General features: G+C 42.1%; 1 protein-coding gene and 1 long non-coding RNA gene across 2 annotated transcripts in view; one reads left to right on the top strand and one right to left on the bottom strand.

The window, feature by feature from the left end:
• Positions 1-26,511, bottom strand: part of hectd2 (HECT domain containing 2) — a 158,058-nt gene that overhangs the window by 8,230 nt on the left and 123,317 nt on the right. Inside the window, exons 19-20 of the mRNA XM_078565993.1 lie at positions 11,693-11,808; positions 5,691-5,834 (exon numbers count right to left, since the gene is read on the bottom strand). Of these exons, the coding sequence (XP_078422119.1) occupies positions 5,691-5,834; positions 11,693-11,808 (260 nt within the window). The remainder of the gene's footprint in view (positions 1-5,690; positions 5,835-11,692; positions 11,809-26,511) is intronic.
• LOC144695078 (uncharacterized) overlaps positions 1-26,511 on the top strand; it is a 93,274-nt gene that overhangs the window by 23,313 nt on the left and 43,450 nt on the right. The window lies entirely within an intron of this gene.

Below are 26,511 nucleotides of genomic sequence, written 5' to 3'. Positions count from 1 at the left end.
TTTGTGGGTGGAGCTTTGGAAAAGCGTGGGAAAGCAGCCACAGCAACACTCATCCCAGGTACTACAGAAGGAGGACGGTCAAAAGGATATTGTTAGACTGTCCACAAAATTCCCCGGTTTGAATGGGATGCAGCTGACTTATTATCCAAATTCAAAATGTTTAACCAGCATAAAAAGCTGTGGTTTCTTGATTCAGGTGTGTCTCAGCCAGACAAGCCAGCCATAAAAATTTGCCTAGCAATTGGGAATGAAGGCTGAACATGTCAGGACTAACAGAAGAAGAGCTAAAAGATCCCCAAAATATATGGACCACATTGGAAGATCGGTTCAGAATCAGGTTAAACTTCTGCATTCATCGACTGGAGTTCGTGTCGTTTCAACAACAGCGTACAGAATCTATAGACCACTTCGTCAGCACTTACAGAGAAAATTGTACATACTATCATTTTTCCAATGCAGAGGTAGCAGACAGAATTGCTGAGTTGGTGATTGCATCCACTCCCATGGAAGCATTCCAGAAAGATCTGCTAGACCATCCCAAAACATATAGCATTAAAAAGCAACTCAAGGATGGATGTAATTATGAAGCTATCCTTTCACGTTGACCAAGCTTACAGTAGAACCTCAATTGTTGACACTAACTAGATAACCCAAACCTAGCAAGACATGTGGAAGGTGTGATCTTCTTGCATGCACCAAGGAAATGCCCAGCTTTTCATCAATTCTGCAAGGCATGTAGTAGAAAGGGCCATTGGCAGTGCAGTGCACTAGGGCAAAGGCTGATGCAATTACAAAGAGCCATGCATTGATCCAAACGGACCGTACACAACAGGTACCTTTCAAGCAATAAGAATGACCATCTGGTATCCAGTCAGAAACATACACGGGGTGATAGAAAAATCAGAAAATGACGCTGATGTACACAACGAGACAAAGAGCACTGTCAATCTCGTGGAAAACCTAAGTGTAAACTGCAAGTGTTTGCCAAGATTCAAACTATCTGTCCAAAGAAGTTCGGTATCTATTCGTTATTGGCCAAGGTTGGCATGGGGCAATTGTCAACATACTACCTCTGCAAATTCTAAAAGACGTGTATCCACGATCGCGGAAGGCCATGGAGAAACCTACTACTGTGAAACTTTTGGAGTAAAATGGTTCTCTAATTTCATGTGCAGGATCCATAGTCCTGGTGTGCAAATACAATAAATCCTCCTGGGTACCACGGATGTTCTACGTCATGGGAATTAAAGACACAACAATCACAGGTCTACCGGCATGTAGGATGAAGGATATTATTGCCATAGAGGGAGTGCAACGAAGGTTCACCAGACTTATTCCTGGATGGCGTGATTGTCTTATGAAGGGAGACTGAGGGAAACTGGGCCTGTATTCTCTAGAGTTTCGAAGAATGGGGGGTGATCTCATTGAAACCTACAAAACGCTTGAAGGGATAGACAGGGTAGATGCAGGTAGGATGTTTCCCGTGGTTGTACAGTCTAGAACCAGGGAACACAATTTCAAAATAAGGAAGCCACTTAGGACTGGGTTGAGGAAATTTTTTTTTTATTCAGAGGGTTGTGAAACTTTGAAATTCTCTACCCCAGAGGGCTGTGGAAGCTCAGTCATTGAGTATGTTTAAAGCAGAGATTGACAGATTTCTAAATATCCCCAAACCCCTTTATGTCATTGGTAATGTGGGAAAAAGGCATTGAAGTGGATGATCAGACATGATCGTATTGAATGACAAAGCAGGCTCAATGGGCTGAATGGCCTACTCTTGCTCCTACGTCCTATGTTCCTAAGTTCATGATATAACATCAAAATATCCAGAATGCTTTGACAATATTGGCAGTTCCAAAGGAGCTGTAACATTACGTTTTCAGGAGCATGCAAATCCGTCAATTGATCCACCACACAAGTGCAGCGCCCACATACAAGGCTAACTGAAAGTTGAACGAGACAAAATGGAGAAAGACAAAGTCATTAGAAGAGTACAAGAGCACACAGATTTGTGCAGCTCAATCGTGTCAAAGAAGGACGGATTATTGAGAGTATGCCTTAATCCACAATGTTTAAATGCAGCTTTGAAACGTTGTCCTTACAAAATACCCACATTGAAGGGTTAAATCTGAGATTTTCAGGCGAAAAATTCTTCTCGAAGCTTGATACCAAGCATGGTTACTGGTCAGTACATTTTGTGAAGAAGCCCTAAGAGCTTACTACATTTTGTACCCCATTCGGACCATACTATTTTCGATGATGTCCTTTCAGGCTGTTAGCCAGGATCTCTTTCAAGCTGACATGGACTCACTATGTGCACTGTGCTAGAATGCATCTGTATCACTGATGATATAGCTATTGTGGGAAGAACAGGACCACAATCTGCATTCATTGATGCAAGTGGCACATAATGAAGGATTGGTGTTCAACAATTTGAAATGTGACATCAACGTGCAGATCAATTTCTTCAGCTCTATTTACTCCAGTACTGGCATATGTCAAAATCCAAGTAAAGTAGAGGATATTAAAGCCATGCCAACTCCTCAAGATAAGGGCGATCTTCGAAGATGTCTAGGTCTCTTTTATTTCTCGTCTCCATACATTCCCAATTTTGCTCGAAAATTTAATCACTAAGGGAATTGTTGAGAAAGGATGTGCCTTTCCCATGGCACAAAGACCACCAATACCTCCTCGAAGCTCTGAAACAGTCATTATCAGAAGCATCGACATTGCAATTTAATAATCCTAGGGAGACAAGATAGATGCCTCAGAGAAAGTTCTGGGTGCATGCATACTACAAAAAGGCAAACCGATTGCATTTGCTTCAAAATCTCTGTCTGTACGACCAAATGGGAATGATTAGCTTTGAAATCCACTGGAGATGATTTGGCGAATGCATTGACCAGTGCACCACCAAGCTTGCAATGCCTCTTGATAAAGATTCAAGGTCATGACAGAGATTAGATACAAGCCAGGTAACTTGATGGTCACATCGGATACACTTAGCAGATTGCCTCATCCAGCGAAAACATAAGATATATCCTCAGATCTAGAAGCTGACTTCATTGACATTGAACTTGAAGATGTTCTCCAAATTGATCTGGTACATTTTGCACACTGCAAATGCCAGCAGCTACATGAAGAAATGATGAAAGATTCTACAACTATGGAAAAGCATCATCAAAGGATGGCCTAATTCAGTTCAGCATGTCCACGAACACGCGAGACCATTGTGGCCTTATCAGAATGAGTTAGGCATATCCCGGGGAGAGTCATTTTTAAAGGCAGTCAGGTCATCATACCGGAATCTTTGAGACCTGATATTCTTCAGACAACTTCATCGCTCACACATGGGTATCGATTGGGCAAGAAGACTCATGGGAAAGACGTCAATTGGCTGGGTATGAATAATGACATTGAAGTCATCATCAAGAAGTACAAGGCATGTCAAGAGCATATGCCAAGCCAGCACAAAGCACCACTGATTCCAAATGAAGTTCCTACCCATCCTTGGTCCAAAATCATATCAGACCTCTTTTCATATCCATGGAACTGACTTCATTGTCATCACTGACTACTTTACTAAGTATCCCATTATTTGACGATTGCGCAATATGTCAAGTGCAACTGTCGTGCATGCTTAAGTCCTATTTTCAATAGGCGCACCTAGCAAGATCATTATGGATAACGCCATGCAATTTATTGGTAAGCCATTTCAGGATATATGCGAGAAGTGGACTATTGATCATACTACTTCTTCTCCTCATTACCCTAGATCTAAAGGCCTAGCCAAATGAATGATTCATACTGTGAATCCCTAATTCTGAAATGTAGACAGACCAAGATTTACACATTGTAATGTCATACCTAAGAGCAACACCTTTAGGTGCAACTATTCCATCACCGGCAGAACTCAGGTTTGGCAGACCAGTGTGTACCAATTTATCATTCTATTCTCTCAGAAACTAGACAGCAACTTTTAAAACTACAAGAGAAGACAATCAACTTGTACAATAAAAATGCGGATACAGAATTGCCAAGTTTACAGTTGGGACAACAAGTTCACATCCAGGATCCCACAGAAGGTACGTGGCAACCAGCCGATGTAGCAAGGATTTGTTCAGAACCAAGGTCCTATGAAGTCTTTACACACAAAAGGTGCAATGGAGAGGCATAACTGAGGACAAATCAGATCCAATCCAACTCCTTGATCACTGTACAGTCCTATTGCATCTAGGACAAGATCCAAAATGCAATCAGGAACAACATCCAAGAATACCAATCCCACAGATCACTGTGAGCAATTAAAGAAACCCCCAGACAAGGTTACCATTACAAGATCTGGGTATAGCAGCAGAATACCTCTACGCTTTACAGACTCATAGATTCATCAGTTCTATGCACTTACATAAGGGTAACTAAACATGAACATGTATTGTAAATAGTTCTACTTCCTTGGAAGGGGGAGAAGTATATAAAAAAATGGGGAATAATGTAATATGTCTTTAAGGGATGACATCAGCAGAAGGGAAATGTCATGTGATCCAGTCATAGTTTCACTTTTGCTTAGCATACACACAGCTCTGATGTGTTTTCAAACTTTATATCTATGTAAAACTGTTCTCATGTGCTTAGTCTCAATAAATGAACCAATGGTATGTTTACTCAATCCCTTATGAGCAATTAGTGTCTTGTGTCTTGTACAGTTTATAAGTCCAAGGTATTATATCAGTATGATATATGACACCGACCTCCCACTGTGCACTCACCTCCTGTGAATGCAGACATTGCGGGGTTCCTGTGCGATGCTAATATGGTTGGTAACTGAATCATTAAAAGCTCAATTAGGTTGCCAGCAGCACACATAAACTGCCTCTGGGAAGAGAGGAAGGAAACAAGAACATGCCAGCATGCTTATCCAATAGCATTTTGTCTAATTTTCCCAGACCCCCTCACCTTCTCTGAAACTGCCTCCACTGGCCTGGGAAACTCTCCCTATCGTCTTAACATATCAATATGGAAAACAGCTACTTTTGGCTTAAAAGTAAAAGAGAATCATAGAGCAATGGCTACATAGGAGTGAGGTACAACGTTTTAATTTGATCAACAAGCTCAGATGACATCGGAAGTCAAGAGTGAGGGTTGAAGTAGGCTGAATCCCAGTGCAATGTTAAAGGCATTGTGCTTTTAAAAAATTTTATTCAACAGAACCTCCAGAATTTTAGTGTTTTGTAAGAAGACAGGATTTCTATTATAATTGTAACATAAGTGACTACTTTAAAAGATATTTTTGCAAAGATCAGAAAGAACTGCTGTATTTTGTTCAACTGCATTTGACCAATCTGATTCCATTCATCATTTAAGCTGGCTCATTTCGGAGAACTTTAGACATTATCCATTCCAGCTGGAAAACAAAAGGGGAATCTTTGTGTATATGCCACACTGCATTTATTATGTTGCCTGTTTCCTGCATTATACTGATTAGTCATTGCCTGAGGTTACAATCAAAGATCAGCTTTTATAATGTCATCTTTTAGTGGACTAATTGAGGGAAGCTGCATCTCAACATTTGGTTCCACATTCCTTTTAATCTACTTGGAACTGTGCGTCCTAAGCAATTGTGTCCTTTGATATACTAAATGTTGGAAAGAATGCAACAAATAGAAATTGCAATAATGAAGACATCTTACCAATCCGTGGGCACATCAATCTTCGTAATTTTAAAACTAAGATCAGCAAGTCCACCAACTGGAACTCTATCGCTTCCTGTAGTAAAATGTAGAAGTCGTTTCTGGAGCTCAAGACTGAATCCCAAAACTACATCCCAGAAGTACCTACCACAAAAAGATGGAAACAGCAAAAATCACAATACAGTTTATGTAGGGACTATACCTTCATTCCATTCATTCATTCAAGTCAGGAGTGTGATGGAATACTCTCCACTTGCCTAGATGAGTGCGACTCCAACGACACAAGCAGCTTGACACCACCCAAGACAAAGCAGCCTGCTTGATTGGCACCCCATCCACCACCTTAAGCATTCATTCCCTCCACCACCAATGCACAGTGGTAGCAGTATGCACCATCTACAAGATGCACCACAGCAATTTGTTAAGCCTCCTTCGATTAAAACCTTCTAAACCCACAGCCTCTACCACTGGCAGGATAAGCACAACAGATGCATGGGAACACCACCACCTACAAGTTCCCCTCCAAGCCACACAGCATCCTGACTTGGAAATTCATTGCTGTTCATTCACTGTTGCTGGATCAAAATCATGGAACTCCCTTCCTAACTGTACTATGGGTTTACCTGCACCAGTTGGACTGCAATGTTTCAAAAAGGGAGCTCACCACCATCTTCAAGGGAAATTAGAGATGGGCATCAAATGTTGGCCTTGCCAGCAACACTTGCACCCCATGAAAGAATTAAAATAACCTATTAGGGTAAAGATGAATTCACATTACAATTGTAGATTCAGTGTGAAATGGTTTTGCTTTGACACTGCAGTTATTGCATAAGTGCAGACTGAATATGAAGCCAGGGCCAACCTGATGCCAGTAGGGTGCAGAGCAAGATTCCAATATAAAAGGTTAGCATCTGAGCACAAATGTTATCTCCAGCCATTTGTGTCTGTACGAATTCTGCAAGTTATAACCAGTGCTGGAGGAGTCCACTGCCCACATTTACACATTCCTGCATAATGGCCTTTTGGATCTGTAATTCACAGAGAAGTTGCAGGCATTTACAGGGACTTCTGCTGTGGAGTATCTTTCTGCTTTTTCTGCTTTGGTTGTGTCAGCATCAGAGACTAACCTCCATATTCCACCAATATTTATGTGGTTAGCGCCAGCTGAACCAGACATTATCATGTCTACCACATCAGATCATGAAAAACTTAGAAATGGAAATGATCTAAAGATGGGTCGTGAAGATTTATGGCTGTGACTATTTCCTTTGTCAGCTTCTTCCATTGTGGGAACGTCCACAGGAAGAAAGATTGTTGATACACTGTCCGCAAACAAATGGTCTTTGTAGTTAATGCGGATGGCTACCTCATGTTTTGTCATTGCTAGAGGGCACTAGGAACTTGTTTCTGTCAATTCCCACCAGTCCGTTCCATATTTTATAAAACATGGTCAGTATATTTTTCTCCCTCCTTTGCTGTAATGATTCCCATTCCAAATCTTTGATTAAGGATGTGACAGCACTACGTTTCCCATACCGATTTGTGCAGAATCGATCAGCACGTCTTTGGGACACTTCAATCTCATTTACAATCTCTTGCCATATAAGAATTCCACACATAACTTGCATACTCCAGGGCTGTATAAACAAATGTTTGCTAAGCTATAATTCCGACACTTTTGTTGCAATTGCAAAGATTCCTCATCAGAAATTCAAGAACTCTGCTTTGGATGTATGTGACAGAGATACTTCGCTCAGTAGCCTCTTGTAAATGATTACATGATTAATATGAAGGCCTTGAGGACCCAAAGTACTGGAAACTTTTATGTTCAGCCTCTTCATGTTTGGGGTTTGGATGAACAGAGCCATTTCACAGCCATTTACTTCCTTCATAGCTGTCCAAAAATGATTAGTGGACATACTGAGGGAGAGCCAGCAGCAAGGGCATGGCTGGAATAGGCATGGATGAAGCTGCCACCACTCAGGGCAATGCCAAAACTGATTTGGCGAGCTTTGCCCTTCAAATGGCAGAAGAAAACGTGCAGAAACTGAGCAGAAGCCATTCAGCTCCTGACCTCATTACAGCCTTGGTTCAAACATGGACAACGGAGCTGAACACCAGAGGTGAGGAGTGACAGCCCTCGGCATCAAGGCAGCATTTGACCAAGTGTGCCACCAAGGCGCCCTAGCGAAATTAGAGTCAATGGGAATCAAGGGGAAAACTCTCCACTGCCTGGAGTCATATCTAATACTATGGTAGATGGTTGTGGTTGTTGGGAGGTGAATTGTCTCAGTTCCAGGACATCACTGCAGGAGTTCCTCAGGGTAGTGTCCTAGGCCCAACCATCTTCAGCTGTTTCATCAATGATCTTCCTTCCATCATAAGATCAGGTGTGGGAATGTTCGCTGGTGATTGCACAATGTTCAGCACAATTCACGACTCCTGAAATACTGAAGCAGTCCACGTCCAAATGCAGCGAGACCTGGACAATATCCAGGCTTGGGCTGACAAGTGGCAAGTAACCATCACCCCTTGACATTCAATGGTATCACCATCGCTGAATTCCCCACCATCAACATCCTGGGGTTACTATTGACCAGAAACTGAATTGGATTAGCCATATAAATACAGTGGCTACAAGAGCAGGTCAGAGGCTAGGAATCCTGCAGTGAGTAACTCACCTCCTGACTCCTCAAACCCTGTCCAGCATTTACAAGGCACAAGTCAGGAGTGTGATGGAATACTCCCCACTTGCCTGGTTGAGTGCAGCTCCAACAACACTCAAGCTTGACACTATCCAGGACAAAGCAGCCTTCTTGATTGGCACCACATCCACAGACATTCACTCCCTCCACCACTGACGCACAGTGGCAGCAGTGTGTACCATCTACAAGATGCACTGCAGGAACTCACCAAGCCTTCTTAGATGGCACCTTCCAAACCCATGACCATTACCATCTAGAAGGACAACGGCAGATACATGGGAACACCACCGCTTGGAAGATCCCCCCCACTCACCATCCTGACTTGGAAATATATCACCGTTCCTTCATTGGCACTGGGACAAAATCCTGGAACTCCCTCCCTAACAACACTGTGGGTGTACCTACACCACACGGACTGCAGCAATTCAAGAAAGCAGCTCACCACTATCTTCTCAAGGGCAACTGGCGATGGGTAATGGATACTGGCTGAGCCAACGATGCCCACATTCCATGAATGAATAAAAAAATAAGCAGACAGCCACTAGGCACTGGTCGTGGCAGGAGTCCTTGCAAGGCATCTCATGACTTCTATGAAACTTGATAGTCAGCCAACTTACTCTTGCAACTGTGGAAACATTTAAAAGGATGGTGGCATAGTGGTAATGTCATTGTACTAGTAATCCAAATGCCCAGGCCCAGGTTAATGTTCTGGAGACATAGGTTCAAATCCCACTATGGCTGCTGGTGGAATTTAAAAATTCAATTCATAAAATTTGGAATTGAAAGCTAGTCTCAGTAATAGTAATCATGAAAGTAGAAACTATCATTGATTTTTGTAAAATCCCATTTGGTTCATAAATGCCCTTGAGGGAAGAAAGTCTTCCATCCTTACCTGGTCTGGTATATATGTGATTTCAGACCCACAGCTATGTGGTTGACTCTTAACTGCCGTCTGTAGTAGCCTAGGAAGCTGCTCAGTTCAAGGGCAATTAGGGATAGGCAACAAATGCTGGCCTTGCCAGCAACACGCACATCCCATGAAAGAATAAATTACATGTGGAACATGATGTGTTTTGGATGATATTGCTTAGACATGGCATGTAGATGAGAAAGCAGAGATGGCCCCAGTTGATCGTCAGGGGACTCCAAAGGCAATAATGTGTGCGGAAGCAAGAGAGGGAAGAAAAGCCATCACAGGAGATTCTCTGACCGATTGGAAAGATAAGACTGGAATCAGGCAAATGCAGTCCTGGAAGGTTCAAATTTAGTTGGTTACCTTCTCTGTAATATACATCTCCACCTAGCTTAGTATGATCCACAAACTTGGAAATATTACATTTGGTCCACACATCCAAATCAATGGTGTATAATGTGAACAGCTGGGGCCCAAGTACTGATCCTTGTGGTACCCCACTAGTCACAGCTAGAACCTACTTTCCATGCCTTCTGCCTCTTCATCTTAAAAATCCTTCCTTCTATTTGATGCAGTCATTTCTCCAGTGCTGTTCAGCATCCATTTTCCCCATGTAAAGCACTTTGGGATGGTTTCTACATTAAATGTACTGTGAAAATATAAGTTGCTGCTCATTGTGGCACAGAGCCAGTCTTTATCTCACTGGACTTCCCCCTCCCTGTTGTGTCTGATTACCCTTGCTATAACATTTTTAGCTATAAATTAGCCCAAGCACAACCAATAATTTGATGGCTCCGCTAAACAATTAAAACCAGTCAGTAAATCCTCAACAATGTGGTTTAAACTCCTCTGAACTGCAGAAAATAAAGCAAATACTCAAACTCTATAATAAAGTTGTACGCACATTGCACATTCCCACTGATTACAGCAAGGCTTTTGAAAATAAATCCACACTGTACTAACACAAACAATAATCCAGATAACATTAATTTCAGAAAGGTGCTGGTTGTGTTTATATCCTTCCTTAGAGAAGGGAAACTAACCTATAAATTTATTAAGCTAAATATCACGGATAAGCACTGCTCTCAGTTTAATAAGTAAGGCGCAGGACTAAAGTTAGGAATCAGAATCAGAGAACGATTTACAGCAAATGAGGCCATTTGGCCCATTGGGTCCATGCCAGCTCTCTGCAAGAGCTAGTCCTACTCTCCTGCCTTTCCCTGTAGCCCTGCAATGACTTTTTTTTCCCAAATAATTATTCATTTCCTTTTGAAAGCCACTTGAATCTGCCTCCACCACACTTTCAGGCAGTGCATTTCAGATCTTAACCACTCACTGCATAAAAAGGTGTTTGTTCATGTCACCCCTGGTTCTTTTGCCAATCACCTTAATTTGGTGTCCTCTAGTTCTTGACCTTTCCACCAATGGGAACAGTTTATCCCTGTCTAATCTGTCCAGAACTCTCATGATTTTGAACACCTCTATCAAACTTGCTCTCAACTCTCTCTTCTCCAAAGAAACCAGCCCCAGCTTCGCCAATCTATCCTTGTAACTGATGTCCATCATCCCCAGAGCATTTTGTGAATCTTTTCTGCACTCTCCCCAATGTCTTCACATCCTTCCTAAAGTGTGATGCTCAGAATTAGACACAATACTTCGGTTGAGGCCGGGCCAGCATTTTATAAAAGTTCACCAGAACCAGCCTAAGAACAGTTAGGGAAGGGAGATGAAAGTCTAAGATGTAAGAACAAGCTAGGTTAGAGAGAGGCACTAGCATTTGTACAGCAACTTCATGGCCTCAATGTCCCACAACACTTTACAGCCAAGTACTTTCAAATATGGTTACTGTTGTAATGTAGGAAATTTTGCAACTGGCAAGGTTCCACCAACAGTAATGAGATAATGACTAGATAACCTGTGTGGGTGATGTTTGCTAGGGATAAATAGTGGCCAAGACACCAGGGAGCATTCTCCGCTCTTCTTTAAAATTGTGATATAGGATCTTTTACTTCTACCTGAGAGGATGAAACAAGCCTCCCAGTTTAACATATCTGAAAGAAAAGACCTCCAACTCCCCTCAGCAGTGCCAGCCTGGAATTTGCTCTCCAGCCTTTGGAGTGGGACTTGGACCCACAATCACCTGACACAGAGGCAAGAATGTTATCACTGAGCCACAATTGACACCTCTGGAAATAGATGTCCTGAATGGCGTGTGAATCTTATATAGTCCAGGGTAGTATTTCAACATGTACCTTGTACCTTCACTATGAAAGTTAAAAGGTGCACCAGCAGTACACCTGAGCAACTTTATTCTAACTTTCTGAAAACCAAACCCAGATCTACGGGGTTTACGTAATTGCGAAGAGAAGGATTGGATTGCTTACCGTATCGTGGGGTTTATCTTAGAGTAACCCTCGTACTGTGTAATCTTCTGCAGTGCATAAATATCCAACTCGGGGTTCCCACACACAAGAATTTCCACTTCTTCTGGGAGAAGCAGCTGTGGAAGAACCAGTCTTTTATTTTCATTTGTTTTGCACATTTGGAAACCAAATTAAATTTTGCTCTTACATCACTGTCAAAAAAAAAAAATCAATATTATACTTTGAAATGTTGAAGTGTAAGATTTACACTCTGCTCCCCTACAGCTGCAAAAGGAGGTCTTTGCTGGATAAATAAATTAATAAGTCTACTTGATCTGACCATCTAACATGAACAATATCTGATATTACATTACCATATTAAACAAACAAAATGTGTGGAAAGTACATGTGGTTTATACCGTAAAGAATACTTATTTTGGAAAATGAATAGCCAATAAAATTACTAATGACTATTCTCCAGGCATCAAGCACCATTTCCTGGACAAAAGAATGGATAAGACTTCTCTTCTGAGACGCTAATGCTGCTACAATTATCCATTTGGAGATGCACAAGGGACTTTATTTGCCAGCCACTCCATAGCTCTCCTTGGCTTTGCCTCCACTCATTGTGGCTTGGCCAAAGGCAAGAACATGACAAGTAAGGAGCTATGGGTAAACACTATTACACAATTCTGTGGATGGTATAAAATTCATCATCATTGCAATTCTGTGTGTCGACGATGATTTTTCCTTGCGGATTGCTGGGTTTAAGTGAGATGTCAGTGTTGGCTGTAGGCTTACAGATAGCTTATAAGCCCTATCTAATCCTTCCAGGCTTTTCCATAGTGAGATCAATTGTCAGCCGGCAGAGGTGGTGGTAGATTGTTGGCTCAAGCAGCTGCCCTGTCCTTCTGTCTCTATTGCTGTTCTGTCTCAGTGGTTGCTCTTGTTGATTGGAAGGTCTTGACACCATTTTGATGAAGGGTCATCATTTTGGTTGCAGTTAGACATCTGCTGCCCACGTGTTCATGGCAGAGCAGATCTTCATGGAGGCTTTCAGATTGTCTTTAAAATGTCTCCTTCCGCCACCATGTGAATGGGTTCCCTGGCATAGCTGAGTAGAACATGTGTTTGTGCAATCTTGAGTCGAGAATTCTGACATCCCTTCCATCTCAGCTGATGTGAGATTATCATGGTCTCTATACTCGACATGACTGCATCTTGGAGGACATTGATATTTGTTCTTTTGTCCTCTCATTTGACTTGCAAGATCCTTCTAAGACAGGTTTGATATGTTGTTCTAGGGCCTTGATATGGCAACTATAAATTGTCCAAACTTCAACACCGTAGAGAAACATGGGGAGAGCTCCTGCCCAATAGATTGAGTTTAATGTTGGGTCTGGTATTATGATTCTCGAAAACTTGAGTATGTAATTTACTATAGGCTGAGTTAGCACATTGGATTTCGTGTTGCACCTCTTCATCAATGTCAGCTTTTTGGCATTCTTTGGGAAATGAGGGACATTTTCCAACACTCCACCACAAATCTCAATTGAAGGCATTGGTTTTGATATATTTGATGAGGGTTTGTAGAGGACTTCAGCCTTTCAGGGCAAGTCCCATGCTCTCGCAGGGTTCAGTGAATACATCAACAATCCATTGTACAGCAGTTCTTCTTTAGAGTGAGCCTTAATTTATGCATCATCAGCATACTGTAGTTTATTACAGGTGTGGCTGTTGTCTTGGTTTTGGCCTTCAGCTGGTTGAGGTTGAAGAGCTTACCATCAATTTATAAGTTATTACCAGACCTGGGGGAACCTGTCAGTAGTAAGTTGCAGTGTTGCTGCAAGGAACATTGAAAATAGTGTTGGTAGAATGACATGCCCCTGTTGACAATTGCTTTGACTGGGAGAAGATCTGTCATGCAACCATTGCAGAGTACTGTGATTTTCATATTATCATGTAGGGGACAGATGACGTTTGTGAACTTTGCTTATTGGGCCACTTAAAATGCCCTACATTTAAAAACAAATGTAAAGTTAATTTAACATCTTGTAACATTGAATAGGTTGATAAACTGTTAAGCCAGAATTGTCATTGCGTTTTGATCTGCACCGATTTTAGAATACAAAGTAAGTTAATGGACACTGCCATTTATACGTGATCTTGCTTGTTTACTGAGAAAACACTAAGGTGTCGTTGACCCACCAGATGTGGGTGTGGGATGGAAGCAGTCCCTGAGAGTCCTCAACATCAACACCTATAAAGTCTTATGGTTTCAGGTCAAACAAGTCCAAGGACACCTTCTAGTGTTTGCTACTTACTATCCCTACTGCAGATGTCCAATGACAGTCCTCTTACATTGAATATCTTATGGAGGAAGCACTGAGGGAAACAAGTGCAAAGAATGGAATCTTGAATCTTCAGTGTTCATTGCCACAATTGGACTACTAAAACTATCACTGACTGCTTTTTGCCAAGTGAAAATAAGGCCTGTGTTAAGTGGTAAGCCAACCAGCATGAGAAAGTAAGTCACCTGATCTTATCCTCAGGGGCCTAACTATCGCATAGTTTTGTTGCTAAATTCATTTGTAGGAGGGACCACTGTATAGTGCTTGTGAAGGTGTGCCAGGGGCAGCAGCAGACAGCTCAGAATAAGGGCATCAACCCATTCCAACAGGGCTATCTGCATGCCAAACACCAGAATTAGCAGGTGATAGACATAGGGCTAAGCAGTCCCACAAAAAATGAATCAGAGCTCATCTCAGCAACCCTATCACAAGTAGGTCAAAAATGACAGTAAGCAATCAAGGAATTAATGGGAGGAGGGGACTTGGATGACTATTCCCATCCTTAACCATTGGCCCAGCATGCGAGTGCAAGTGATAAGCACTTACTTGGATCTTCAACCAAAAGTGCCAAGTGGACAATCCTGCCAAGCCTTCACTTGCACTCCCCTCCATCACCAATGTCAATCAGCAGCCAATTCGATTTACACCATGACATTCAGGAACAGTTGAGTGAACTGGGCATGGAGAAGGCTATGCACCCTGACAAAAACCCAGCTATAGTGCTGAAGCCCTGAACATCAAACTAGTCATCCACCCTTAGCTAAATTATTCTAGTGTAGCTGTAACATTGGCATCTGTCTATTAGTATGAAAATTGTGGAGATAATGTTGTATTCACAAAAAGCAGAATGAATCTAAATTGGCAAATTTCTTTCAGCCTCCTCCCAAACAATAGCGAAGAGATGGAAGGAATCATCAACGTGCCATTAGTGACACCTATTAACCAATAAGCTGTTTACCAAAACTCAATTCTCATTTCACTGGAAACACATGAGGGAGAATTTTCTCCCCGTCGGTGGGGGGGGGGTGCTGAGCAGGAGCGGGCGCGTGTGCAGCCGATCACCGCCCGCAATCGGCTGCCGCTGCCATTTTATGTGGGCGGGCCAATTAAGGCCTGCTCAGCGTGACACACACCCGGAAGCGCTGAGCGCTCCCTGTGTGGGTGGGGGTAATAGGCCAAGTCTGGACCTGCGGTCTTTCGTGCATGTGCGCGAAAGAGTGCAGAAATCTCCAAGACACGGAGCTGCCTCAGGGAGTTTAATTTCATTTCTCAACATTTAAATGAAGAAAAAAAAATTTTCAGACATGTCCCCTCATGCGACAGTGTCACATGAGCTGGGACATGCCAATGAATTTTAATTTAAAAATTTATTGGATTTATAAATCCTCATGAAACCTCTTCCCACCCGTGGATGAAGTTTTATGATAAATGCCTGAGTTCTTTGCCTGCACACCAACCTTAAGGTTGGACTGGCAGCTCCTTTGATTGTTTTAATTAGTTTTTAATTGGATTTAATAGGCATTTGACAGTTCGGCGGGCACACAGCTGACTCCGGTGCGAACCTGCCGAACTGAAAATCGGAATGACACGCGGTGATGTCGGGACGCACGCCCGACATCATCGCACATCATTTTACACGTCGGCGAGCAGGGCTCGGCCCTGCACGCCAATCTGAAGATTCTGGCCTTGGTTTCAGACCTCATCACAGTCTCAATCCAGGAATGAATACAAGAGCTGAATGCCAGAGAAAAGGTCAGTGTAACTTCCCTTTACAAAAAGACAACATTTGACTATTCACAGCATCAAGATACCCTAACCCAATAAGTAGGCAGTTTGGAAAGCCCTCCAGTAGTTGTTGGAATTCAGTGATCATAGTCATTGCTGTAACAGTTTCTCAGTGCAGTGTCTTTGACCTAACCATCTATAGCTGCTTAAAATGCAGGGAAGTGCATGGATGAAGGTCAGGATTGGGTGACTCACCTTCCCCATGTAGTGCATTCCAGCCTATAACTTTCATGATGAAAAATTTGAGAGCTGATACTAGCTTCTGTAATGTTAGGGTATGCTAATATAAATGCAATGGGCAGCAATTTGCAGCAAGACAGTTCACCTTTCTAGGGGTAGAAACTAGTTAAGAAAGACTTTAAAAAATGCCATAGGGTAACAGTACATTTAGGGCACACATTGAGGATAATGGGAGAAATATCATCATTAGAGATTTTATTGGAACCCGGACAGCAGGATATCACAGAGATAAAGTTTGATGTCAGTCATAATGGTCAAATTGAGCAAAACTGAGATGTTTTTTACAAAGATTAATTTTATAGTTGGGGAGAAAAGTTATCCAATAAATCATTTTTTAAAAAGAGCTAGCAACTATGTTAATTTTATATTCATTGCGTGTTTAATTGTATTCAGGTGTGGTGTATCAATTGGGGATTCACTTGTGCTCCTATATAGGAGCAGACTGAAATTGTGACTGTTGGGTTAGTGTTTATAATGCATCCAAAAAGTGTGCAAAGATTAGGCTCCATTATGTTAACCTTCACCACTTGGCTCTTTGGGGTAGAGCAAACTGAACCACCAACACAAGAATGGATGGAAGCAGGAGGCATCGCAGAGGTCAAGAAATACATCTTTAGCATGGAACCAAAAGGGATGGCTACTGAGGGGCAGGGATGTAATAATGAGTGTACCTTTTAAATTAAAGCACATTTAACAGCTCTAATTGTGAACGTACATAAGTATGAGCAGTATTAAAGTTGGCAAGGATGCTTTCAGCTGACCCAACATGTTAGGCAGATTTATTACAAGAGATAACAAAAGAATTTAATTAAAATGTAGTGCTTGATCTGACTGAACAGAACTAGTGAAATATTCAATGCCAGCTGGAACAGCAGCAGTTAATTCAATTACATAATCTTCCAGTTTTCCTTCTACTCAGGGGTATTGCCAGAGGACTGGAGAATTACAGATGTTACACCCTTGTTAGAAAAAAAGGTGTAAAGAGAAACCCACTAGCCATTTTAACTTCAGTAGTGGGGAACCTTTCAGAAACAACAATTCTGGACAAAATTAATAGTCACATGGACAAATACAGGTTAATTAAGGAAAGCCAGCATGGATTGTTATGGGAAATAGAGTTCAACTAACTTGTTTGAGTTTTTGGATGCAGCAACAATGAGGGTTGATGAGGGCAGTGTTGATGTGGTATACATGGATTTCCATAAGAACATAAGAAATAGGAACTGGAGAAGACTATTCGGCCCCTCGAGCCTGCTCTGGCATTCAATAAGATCATGGCTGATTTTCTTGTGTTTCGATTTCCACATTCTCCTCTACCCTGGAAAACCTTTGATTCCTTTGTCTAACAAGAATCTATCTACCTCTGCCTTAAAAATATTCAATGAGCCCGCCTCCACCACCTTCTGAGGCAGAGAGTTCCAAAGTAGCACAACCCTCCGAAAAAATTTCTGCTCATCTCTGTCCTGAAAATTATGAAAAAACTGAAAAGAAAGGAGAGCCCCGGAGAGGCTATTAAAGTCTCCAGAACACAAAATAGGACAGAGTGTTTGGAAAGGGCTAGGAATCTAACTTCAAGCACATCAGATAAAGGGACGACAATGAGAAAGGGGATGGGAAATACAGGACTGAAGGTGTTGTATCTGAATGCACGCAGTATATGAAATAAGGTAAATGAGCTTGTGGCGCAGATTGAAATTGGCAGGTACGATGGGGGGCATCATGGAGACATGGCTGCAAGGGGATCAGGACTGGGAGCTAAATATCCAAGGATATACATCCTATCGAAAAGATAGGCAGGTTGGCAGAGGGCTGGGGTTGCTTTGTTAGTAAGAAATGAAATTAAATCGATAGCAAGAAATGATGTAGGGTCAGATGATGTAGAATCTGTGTGGGTAGAGTTGAGGAACCGCAAAGTTTAAAAACCCATTATGGGAGTTATGTACAGGCCTCCGAACAGTGGTCAGGATGTGGGGCACAAGATACACCAGGAGATAGAAAAGGTGTGTAAAAAAGGCAAAGTTACAGTGATTATGGGGGATTTCAATATGCAGGTAGACTGGGAAAATCAGGTTGGTAGTGGATCCCAAGAAAAGGAATTTGTGGAATATCTACAAGATGGCTTTTTGGAGCAGCTTGTGGTGGAGCCCACTGGGGAACAGGCAATTCTAGATTTAGTAATGAGGCAGATTTGATAAGGGAGCTTAAGGTGAAGGAACCCTTAGGAGGAAGTGACCATATTATGATAGAATTTACCCTGCAATTTGAGAGGAAAAAGCTGGAATCAGATGTAACGGTACTACAGTTGAATAAAGGCAACTACAGAGGCACAAGGGAGGAGCTGGCCAGAATTGACTGGGAGATGAGCCTAGCAGGAAAGACAGTGGAACAGCAATGGCAGGAGTTTCTGGGAGTAATTTGGGAGACACAGCAAAAATTCATCCCTAGGAAGAAGAAGCATACTAAAGGGAGGACGAGGCAACCATGGCTGACAAGGGAAGTCAGGGACAGCATAAAAGCTAAAGAGAAGGCATACAATGTGGTGAAGAGCAGTGGGAAACCAAGGGATTGGGAAGCCTACAAAGACCAACAGAGGACAACTAAAAAAGAAATAAGGAGGGAGAAGATTAAATATGAGGGTAAACTAGCCAGTAATATAAAAGATGATTGCAAGAGTTTTTTTAGATATATAAAGGGTAAGAGTGAGGTAAAAGTGGACATTGGGCCGCTGGAAAATGATGCTGGAGAAGTAGTAGTGGGGAACAAAGAAATGGCAGAGGAACTGAATAGGTACTTTGCGCCAGTCTTCACAGTGGAAGACACGAGTGACATCCCCAAAGTTCAAGAGAATCGGGGGGCAGAGGTGAGTATGGTGGCCATTACCAAGGAGAAGGTGCTAGGAAAACTGAAAGGTCTGAAGGTGGATAAATCACCTGGACCAGATGGATCACACCCCAGAGTTCTGAAGGAGATAGCTGAAGAGATAGTGGAGGCGTTAGTGGTGATCTTTCAGGAATCACTCGAGTCAGGGAGGGTCCCAGAGGACTGGAAAATCGCTAATGTAACCCCCCTGCTTAAGAAGGGAGTGAGGCAAAAGACGGGAAATTACAGGCCATTTAGCCTGAACTCGGTCGTTGGTAAGATTTTAGAATCCATTATTAAGGATGAGATTTCAGAATACTTGGAAGTGCATGGTAAAATCGGGCAAAGTCAGCATGGTTTCATAAAGGGTAGGTCAAGCCTGACAAATCTGTTAGAGTTCTTTGAGGAGGTAACGCGTAGGTTAGACAAAGGGGAGCCAATGGATGTTATCTACTTGGACTTCCAGAAAGTCTTTGACAAAGTGCCGCACAGGAGGCTGCTCAGTAAGATAAGAGCTCATGGTGTTAGAGGCATGGATAGAAGATTGGCTGTCTGGCAGGAGGCAGAGAGTGGAGATAAGGGGATCCTTCTCAGGATGGCGGCCGGTGACTAGTGGAGTTCCGCAGTCAGTGCTGGGACCACAACTTTTCACTTTATACATTAATGGTCTAAATGAAGGAACTGAGGGCATCCTGGCTAAGTTTGCAGATGATACAAAGATAGGTGGAGGGACAGGTAGTATTGAGGAGGCGGCAAGGCTGCAGAAGGATTTGGACAGGTTAGGAGAATGGGCAAAGAAGTGGCAGATGGAATACAACGTGGGGAAGTGTGAGGTCATGCCCTTTGGTAGGAAGAATAGAGGCATAGACTATTTTCTAAATGGGGAGAGAATTGAGAAATCTGGAGTGCAAAGGGACTTGGGACTCCTAGTCCAGGATTCTCTTAGGGTTAACTTGCAGGTTGAGTCGGTAGTTAGGAAGGCAAATGCAATGTTGGCATTTATTTTGAGAGGACTAGAATATAAAAGCAGGGATGTGCTGCTGAGGCTTTATAAGGCTATGGTCAGACCACATTTAGAATATTGTGAGCAATTTTGGGCCCCGTAGCTCAGGAAGGATGTGCTGGCCCTGGAGAGGGTCCAAAGGAGGTTCACGAGAATGATCCCAGGAATGAAAGGCTTAACATATGAGGAACGTTTGAGGACTCTGGGTCTATACTCAATGGAGTTTAGAAGGATGAGGGGGGATCTGATTGAAACTTACAGAATACTGAAAGGCCTGGATAGAGTGGACATGGGGAAGATGTTTCCATTATTAGGAGAGACTAGGACCCGAGGGCACAGCCTCAGTATAAAGGCAAGACCTTTTAAAACAGAGATGAGGAGAAACTACTTTAGCCAGAGAGTGGTGAATCTATGGAATTCATTGCCACAGAAGGCTGTGGAGGCCAGGTCATTGAGTGTATTTAAGACCGAGATAGATAGGCTCTTGATTGGTAAGGGGATCAAAGGTTACGGGGAGAAGGCGGGAGAATGGGGTTGAGAAACTTATCAGCCATGATTGAATGGCGGTGCAAACTCAATGGCCCGAATGGCCTAATTTCTGCTCCTATGTCTTATGGTCTTATGGTCCTAAAAGGGCGACCCCGAATTTTAAAACAGTGCCCCCGTAGTTCTAGCCTCATCCACAAGAGGAAACATCCTTTCAACATCCACCTTATCAAGGCCCATCAGGATCTTGTATACTTCAATCAAATCACCCCTCACTCTTCTAAACTCCAGTGGGAAACAAGTCCAGTCTGTCCAACCTTTCCTCATAAGACAACCCACTCATTCCTCGTATCAATCTAGTAAACCTCCTCTGAACTGCCTGCGATGCATTTACATCCTTCCTTAAATAAGGAGACCAAAACTGCACACAGTATTCGAGGTGAGGTGTCACCAACGCCCTGTAAAACTGATGCATAGCGTCCTTACTTTTATGTTCAATCCCTCTCATAATAAAGGAAAGCATTCCACCAGCCTTCTTAATTACTTGATGTACCTGCATATTAACTTTTTGTGACTCATGTACTAGAACACCTAGATCCCTCTGCAACTTAGAATTATGCAGCCATTCTCCACTTCCTGCCAAAGTGGACAACTTCACATTTTCCCACATTAAACTCCATTTGCCAGATTTTTGCCCACTCACACCCTATCTATATCCATTTGCAACCTCATGTCCTCTTCACAGCATACTTTCCTACCTATCATCTGCCAAGTTAGCGACCGTGTCTTTGCTCCCCTCACTTAAGTCATTTCCAAAAGGCATTTGATACAGTGCCACACAACAGACTTGTGAGCAGAGTTATAGCTCATGGAATAAAAGGGACTGTAGCAACATGGATATGAATCTGACTGAGTGACAGGAAACAAAGTAGTGGTTAATGGATGTTTTTCAGGCTGGAGGAAGGTTTGTAGTTGAATTGTCCAGGGGTCAGTGTTGTGACCCTTGCTATTCCTGATATATATTAGTAAACCAGACCTTGGTGTAAAGGACACAATTTCAAATTTTGCGGATATGAAATTAAACTTGAAAGTATTGTGAACTGAGAAGAAGATAGTGTAGAATTTCAAAAGCACGTAGCCAATTTGGTGGAATGGGCAGACAACTGGCAGATGAAGTTCAATGCAAGAATTGTGAAGGGATTCATTTTGATAGAAAGGACACTGAGATACAATATAAAATAAAGGATACAACTCTAAAAGGGGTTCAGGAGCAGAGGGATCTTGGTGTATATGTGCATATGTCATTGGTGGTGGCGGCAGGATAGATTGAAAGAGCAGTTAATAAAGCATACAATATCCAAGGCTTTATTAAGAGGAGCAAAGAGTACAAGAGCAAGAGATTATGTTGAACTTGTATAAGACACTGTTTCAGCTTCAGCTGAAGTATTGCGTCCAGTCTGGGTGCTGCACTTTAGGAAAGATGTGAACTCAGTGGAGAGAAGATTCACAAGAATGGTTTCAGGGATGAGGAAATTCAGTTATGAGGATAGACTGGAGAAGTTGGGACTCTTTTCCTTGAAGAAAAGGTGAGAGGAGTTTTGATAGAGGTAATCAAAATTATGAGGAGTTTGAGCAGAGTAGGTAGGGAGAAATTGTTCCCACTTGTGCAAATGAGTGCAGCTTGGAACTGAATGTATAGCTGGGAATTTGGTGAGTGGGGTAGTTAAGTGAGGAGTGGAAGAAGATGTCCCTTCCTTTTGCCTTTTCAAACTTTTTCACCCTGTAGGAATTTCTTACTCTACTGCAGGGAAAGAACTAGCTGTTTGGTGACTATCTGGTAAGTAGTTAAGGTTTCTTAAGACTTAAAATAATATAGGAACTGGTGGTGAGGTTAATAAAATATATTAAAGAAAAATAAATAAATTGCATAATGTGTTTTAATTAATTACTTAATTATATTAAGGAACGGCAGAACAGGTGGTGTGTCATGGCTGCAGCATGTGGGAGCTCCTGCATGCCAGTATGATCCAGGGCAAACACTTCTTCAGGAAGAAGAAAAGAGCTTTAGCTCAGATTCATCGAGCTGGAGGCTGAGCTGCAGACATTGTGACACATCAGGGAAGGGGAATGTTATCTGGATGATTTGTATCAGGATGCAGTCACGCCCCTTAGGATAGGGTATTTTGATTTGGTCAGTGGTCAGGGACAAGGAGGTGTGACTGTGAGTGAGGGGACCCAGAGGGAAGTGCAGGAGCCTCAGCATTTGCTGGGCAGGCAACACAGCTGTCTGAACTATTGCTCTTTGCCACTCTCCAATAGATTTGAGGTTCTCTCAGCTTGTTTGGATGAGAGGAGCTGAAGGGTGGATAAGCTAGCTGACCATGATACCATGGTACAGGAAGCCATTCAAGTGGGGGGAACAAAATGGAATGTTGTGGTAAGCAAGGGGGATTGACATTATTCTCTGTAGCAAAGAGTGATAGTCCAGATAGCAGTGCTGCCTGCCCGGTGCCAGGGTTCGGGACATCTGCTCAGGGCTGTAGAGGAACTTGCAGTGGGGGGGAGGATCCAGTCATTGTGGTCCCTGTAGGTACCAATGAATCACAGAATCTTAACAGCACAGGGGGCCATTCGGCCCATCATGTCTGCATTGGCTCTCCAAATGAGCATTATGACCTAGAGCCATTGCCCTGCCTTTTCCCCGTACCCTTGCACATTAGATGATTATTTGAATAGAAACAATGTCCTCTTGGATGCCTCGAATGAACCTGCCTCCAGGCAATGCATTCCAGACCCAAACCACTCGTTGTGTGAAAAAGTTTTTTCTCACATCACACTTGCTTCTTTTGCAAATCACTTTAAATCTGTGCCCTCTCATTCTTGATCTTTTTACGAGTGGGAACAGCTTCTCCCTATCTACTCTGTCCAGCCCCATCATGATTTTGAACATCTCTATTAAATCTCCTCTTAGCCTTCTTCTCTCCAAGGAGAACAGTCCCAACCTCTCCAATCTATCCTCATAACTGAAGTTTCTCATCCCTGGAACCATTCTTGTAAGCCTCTCTGCACTCTCTTCAATGTGTTCACATCCTTCCTATAATATGGTGCCCAGAACTATACACAATATTCCAGCTGAGGTCTAACGAGTGTCTTGTATAAATTCAGCACAACTTCCCTGCTCCTATACTCTATGTCCCTATTAATAAAGCCAAGGATACCATATGCTTTATTAACAGCTCTCTCCACCTGTCCAGCCATCTTCAATGATCTATGCACATATACACCCAAGTCTTTCTGCTCCTGCACCCCCTTCAAAATTTCACCCCTTTTTTTATATTGTCTGTCCATGTTCTTCCTACCAAAATGCATCACCTCACACTTCTCCACATTGAACTTCATCTGCCACCTATCTGCCCACTCCACCAACTTGTCAACTTGACATAGGTAGATCAAGGAAAGAGGGTCTGCATAGGCACTATGAGGAGCAAGGCACCAAATTAAAAAGCAAAACCTTCAAAGGTAATAAATCTCTGGATTATTACCTGAGCCACATGAAAGTTGGCATAGGGCACATAAAATTAGAGACGAATGCGTGGCTCAAAGACTGGTGTGGGAGAAGTGGGTTCTGGTTCATGGGGCACTGACATCAGTACTGGGGAAAGTAGGGGCTGTACCATTGGAACAGTCTACACCCGAACCATGCTGGGACCAGTGTTTGAGTGAGCCACATAACTGGGGAGGTAGAGAAGGTTTTAAGCTAAATAGGTGGGGGCAAGGGATCAAACTTGGGAAGATGTGGTAAATCAGAGTAGAGACAGGCAAGAGAGAAAGGTATTAATGTGGGAAATGATAAATAGACCGTGAAAGGAAGGGGCAGAGAGTACAGAGAGCAAATCAAAAGATAAGGCTAGGGGTTACAAAAATAATAAAAGGGCAAAACTAAAGGCTCTGTATCTGAATGCATATAGCATTCAAAACAAAACAAATTAACTGATCGTTATTTATTTCTATTTACACTATGAGCTGATAGACATTACAGAGGTGTAGCAGGAGGACATAGATTGGGACCTGAATATTGAAGGGTACATGTCATTTAGGAAGGACAGGAAGCTAGGAAAAAGCGGAGGAGTAGCTCTGTTAATGATGGTATTAGCACAATAGAGAGGGATGACCCAAGTTCAGGAAACCAGGACATGGAAGCGGTTTGGTTAGGGATGATAAATGATAAAGGCAAGAAGTCACTTGTGGGAGCTGTGTACAGGCCCCAAAACAGTAACCATACGGGAGGACGGGGAATCATAGAAGAAATAATGGGACCTTGTCAGAAAGGTACTGCAATAACCATACAGGATTTTAATCCATGTATAGACTGGAAAAATCAGTTGGGCAAAGGTAGCCTAGATGAGGAATTCATAGAATGTTTTCAGGATAGTTTCTTAGAACAGAATGTTCTGGAGTAAACCAGAGAGCAGGCTATATTGGATCTGGTATTGTGCAACGAGTTAGGATTAATTAATGACTTCATACTGAAGGCACCGCTAGATAGCAGCAATCATAATATGATTGAAAATGACATTCAGTGTGAGGGAGAGAAGAATGGATCTAAGTCTAGTATTTTTAACTTAAATAAGAGCAATTATGTGGGCATGAAAGCATAACTAGCTAAAATGAACTAGCAAATTAGGTTACGGGATAGGTCAATAACAATGCAGCATCAGACATTAAGGGAACATTTCGGAATACACGGAATAGATATATTCCAACAAGAAAGAGAAAAAAATCAAAAGGGGAGGATCCACCATCTGTGGTTAACTAAAAAAGTTAAGACCAAACTTAAAGAAAAAGCCTATAATTGCGCAAAGATGGATGGCAGGTCAGAAGATTGGACAGAATATCAAAACAACAGCAAAGAATGACAAAAAGATTGGCAAGGAAGGAAAAATTAGAGTATGAGAGAAAGCTGGCTAGATAGTAAGAGATTCTATAAAAAATTTTAAAAAGATAAAGTTAATAAAGTGAGCATTGGTTCTATAGAAAGTGAGCCTGAGGATTAATAATGGAAAATAAGGAGATAGCAAGTGAATTGAACAGGTATTCTGCATCAGTCTTCACTATAGAGGATACAAGTAACATCCCAGCCGTAAATCAGGAAATGGAAGGGAAGAACTCAAGAAAATCACAATCACCAGGGAAGTGGTACTGAACAAATTGTTGGAACTGTGGGCTGACAAGTCCCTTGTCTGATGGACTTCATCCTAGGGTTTTAAAAGAAGTGGCTAGTGAGATAGGTGAAGCATTGGTTTTGATTTTCCAAAATTCCCTAGATTTGGGAAAGATTCCATTAGATTGGAAAATATCGAATGTAACTCCTATATTCAAAAAGGGAGGGAGACAGAAACAGGAAACTACAGGCCAGTTAGCTTAATAGCTGTTATAGGGAAAATGTTAGAAGCTATTATTAAAGACATTATGGCAGAGCACTTTGATAAATTCAAGGCAATCAGGCAGAGTCAACATGGTTTTGTGAAAGGGAAATCATGTTTAACCAATTTATTGGGGTTCTTTGAAGAAAGAACATGTGCTGTGGATTTATATAAATGATTTGGATGAGGGGACTAAAGGCGGATGTACTGTATTTAGATTTCCAGAAGGCATTTGTTAAGGTGCCACATCAAAGGTTATTGTGAAAAATAAAAGCTCATTGTGGGGGGTAACATTTTGGCATGGATAGAAGTTTGGCTAGCTAACATGAAACACAGTAGGCATAAATGGGTTATTTTCTGGTTGGAAAGATATAATGAGTGGTGTGTCACAGGGATCAGTGCTGGGGCCTCAACTTTTTACAATTTATATAAATGATTTAGGAAAGTAAACTGTGAAGAGGAAATGAGGAGGCTAGAAAATGATATAGATAGGTTAAGTGAGTGGGCAAAGACCTATCAAATGGAGTATGATGTAGGAAAATGTGAAATTGTCCATTTTAGCAAAAATATTTTAAAAAGCATATTATCTAAATTGTGAAAGATTGCAGAGCTCTGAGATGCAGAGGGATCTAGTGTCCTAGTGCATGAATCGTAAAAGGTTATCCAGATACAGCAAGTAATTAGGAAAGCTAA

Source organism: Cetorhinus maximus, chromosome 20 (assembly GCF_964194155.1).
Source record: "Cetorhinus maximus chromosome 20, sCetMax3.hap1.1, whole genome shotgun sequence".
Classification (NCBI taxonomy): Eukaryota; Metazoa; Chordata; class Chondrichthyes; order Lamniformes; family Cetorhinidae; genus Cetorhinus; species Cetorhinus maximus.
This window is presented reverse-complemented; position numbering and strand designations above follow the sequence as displayed.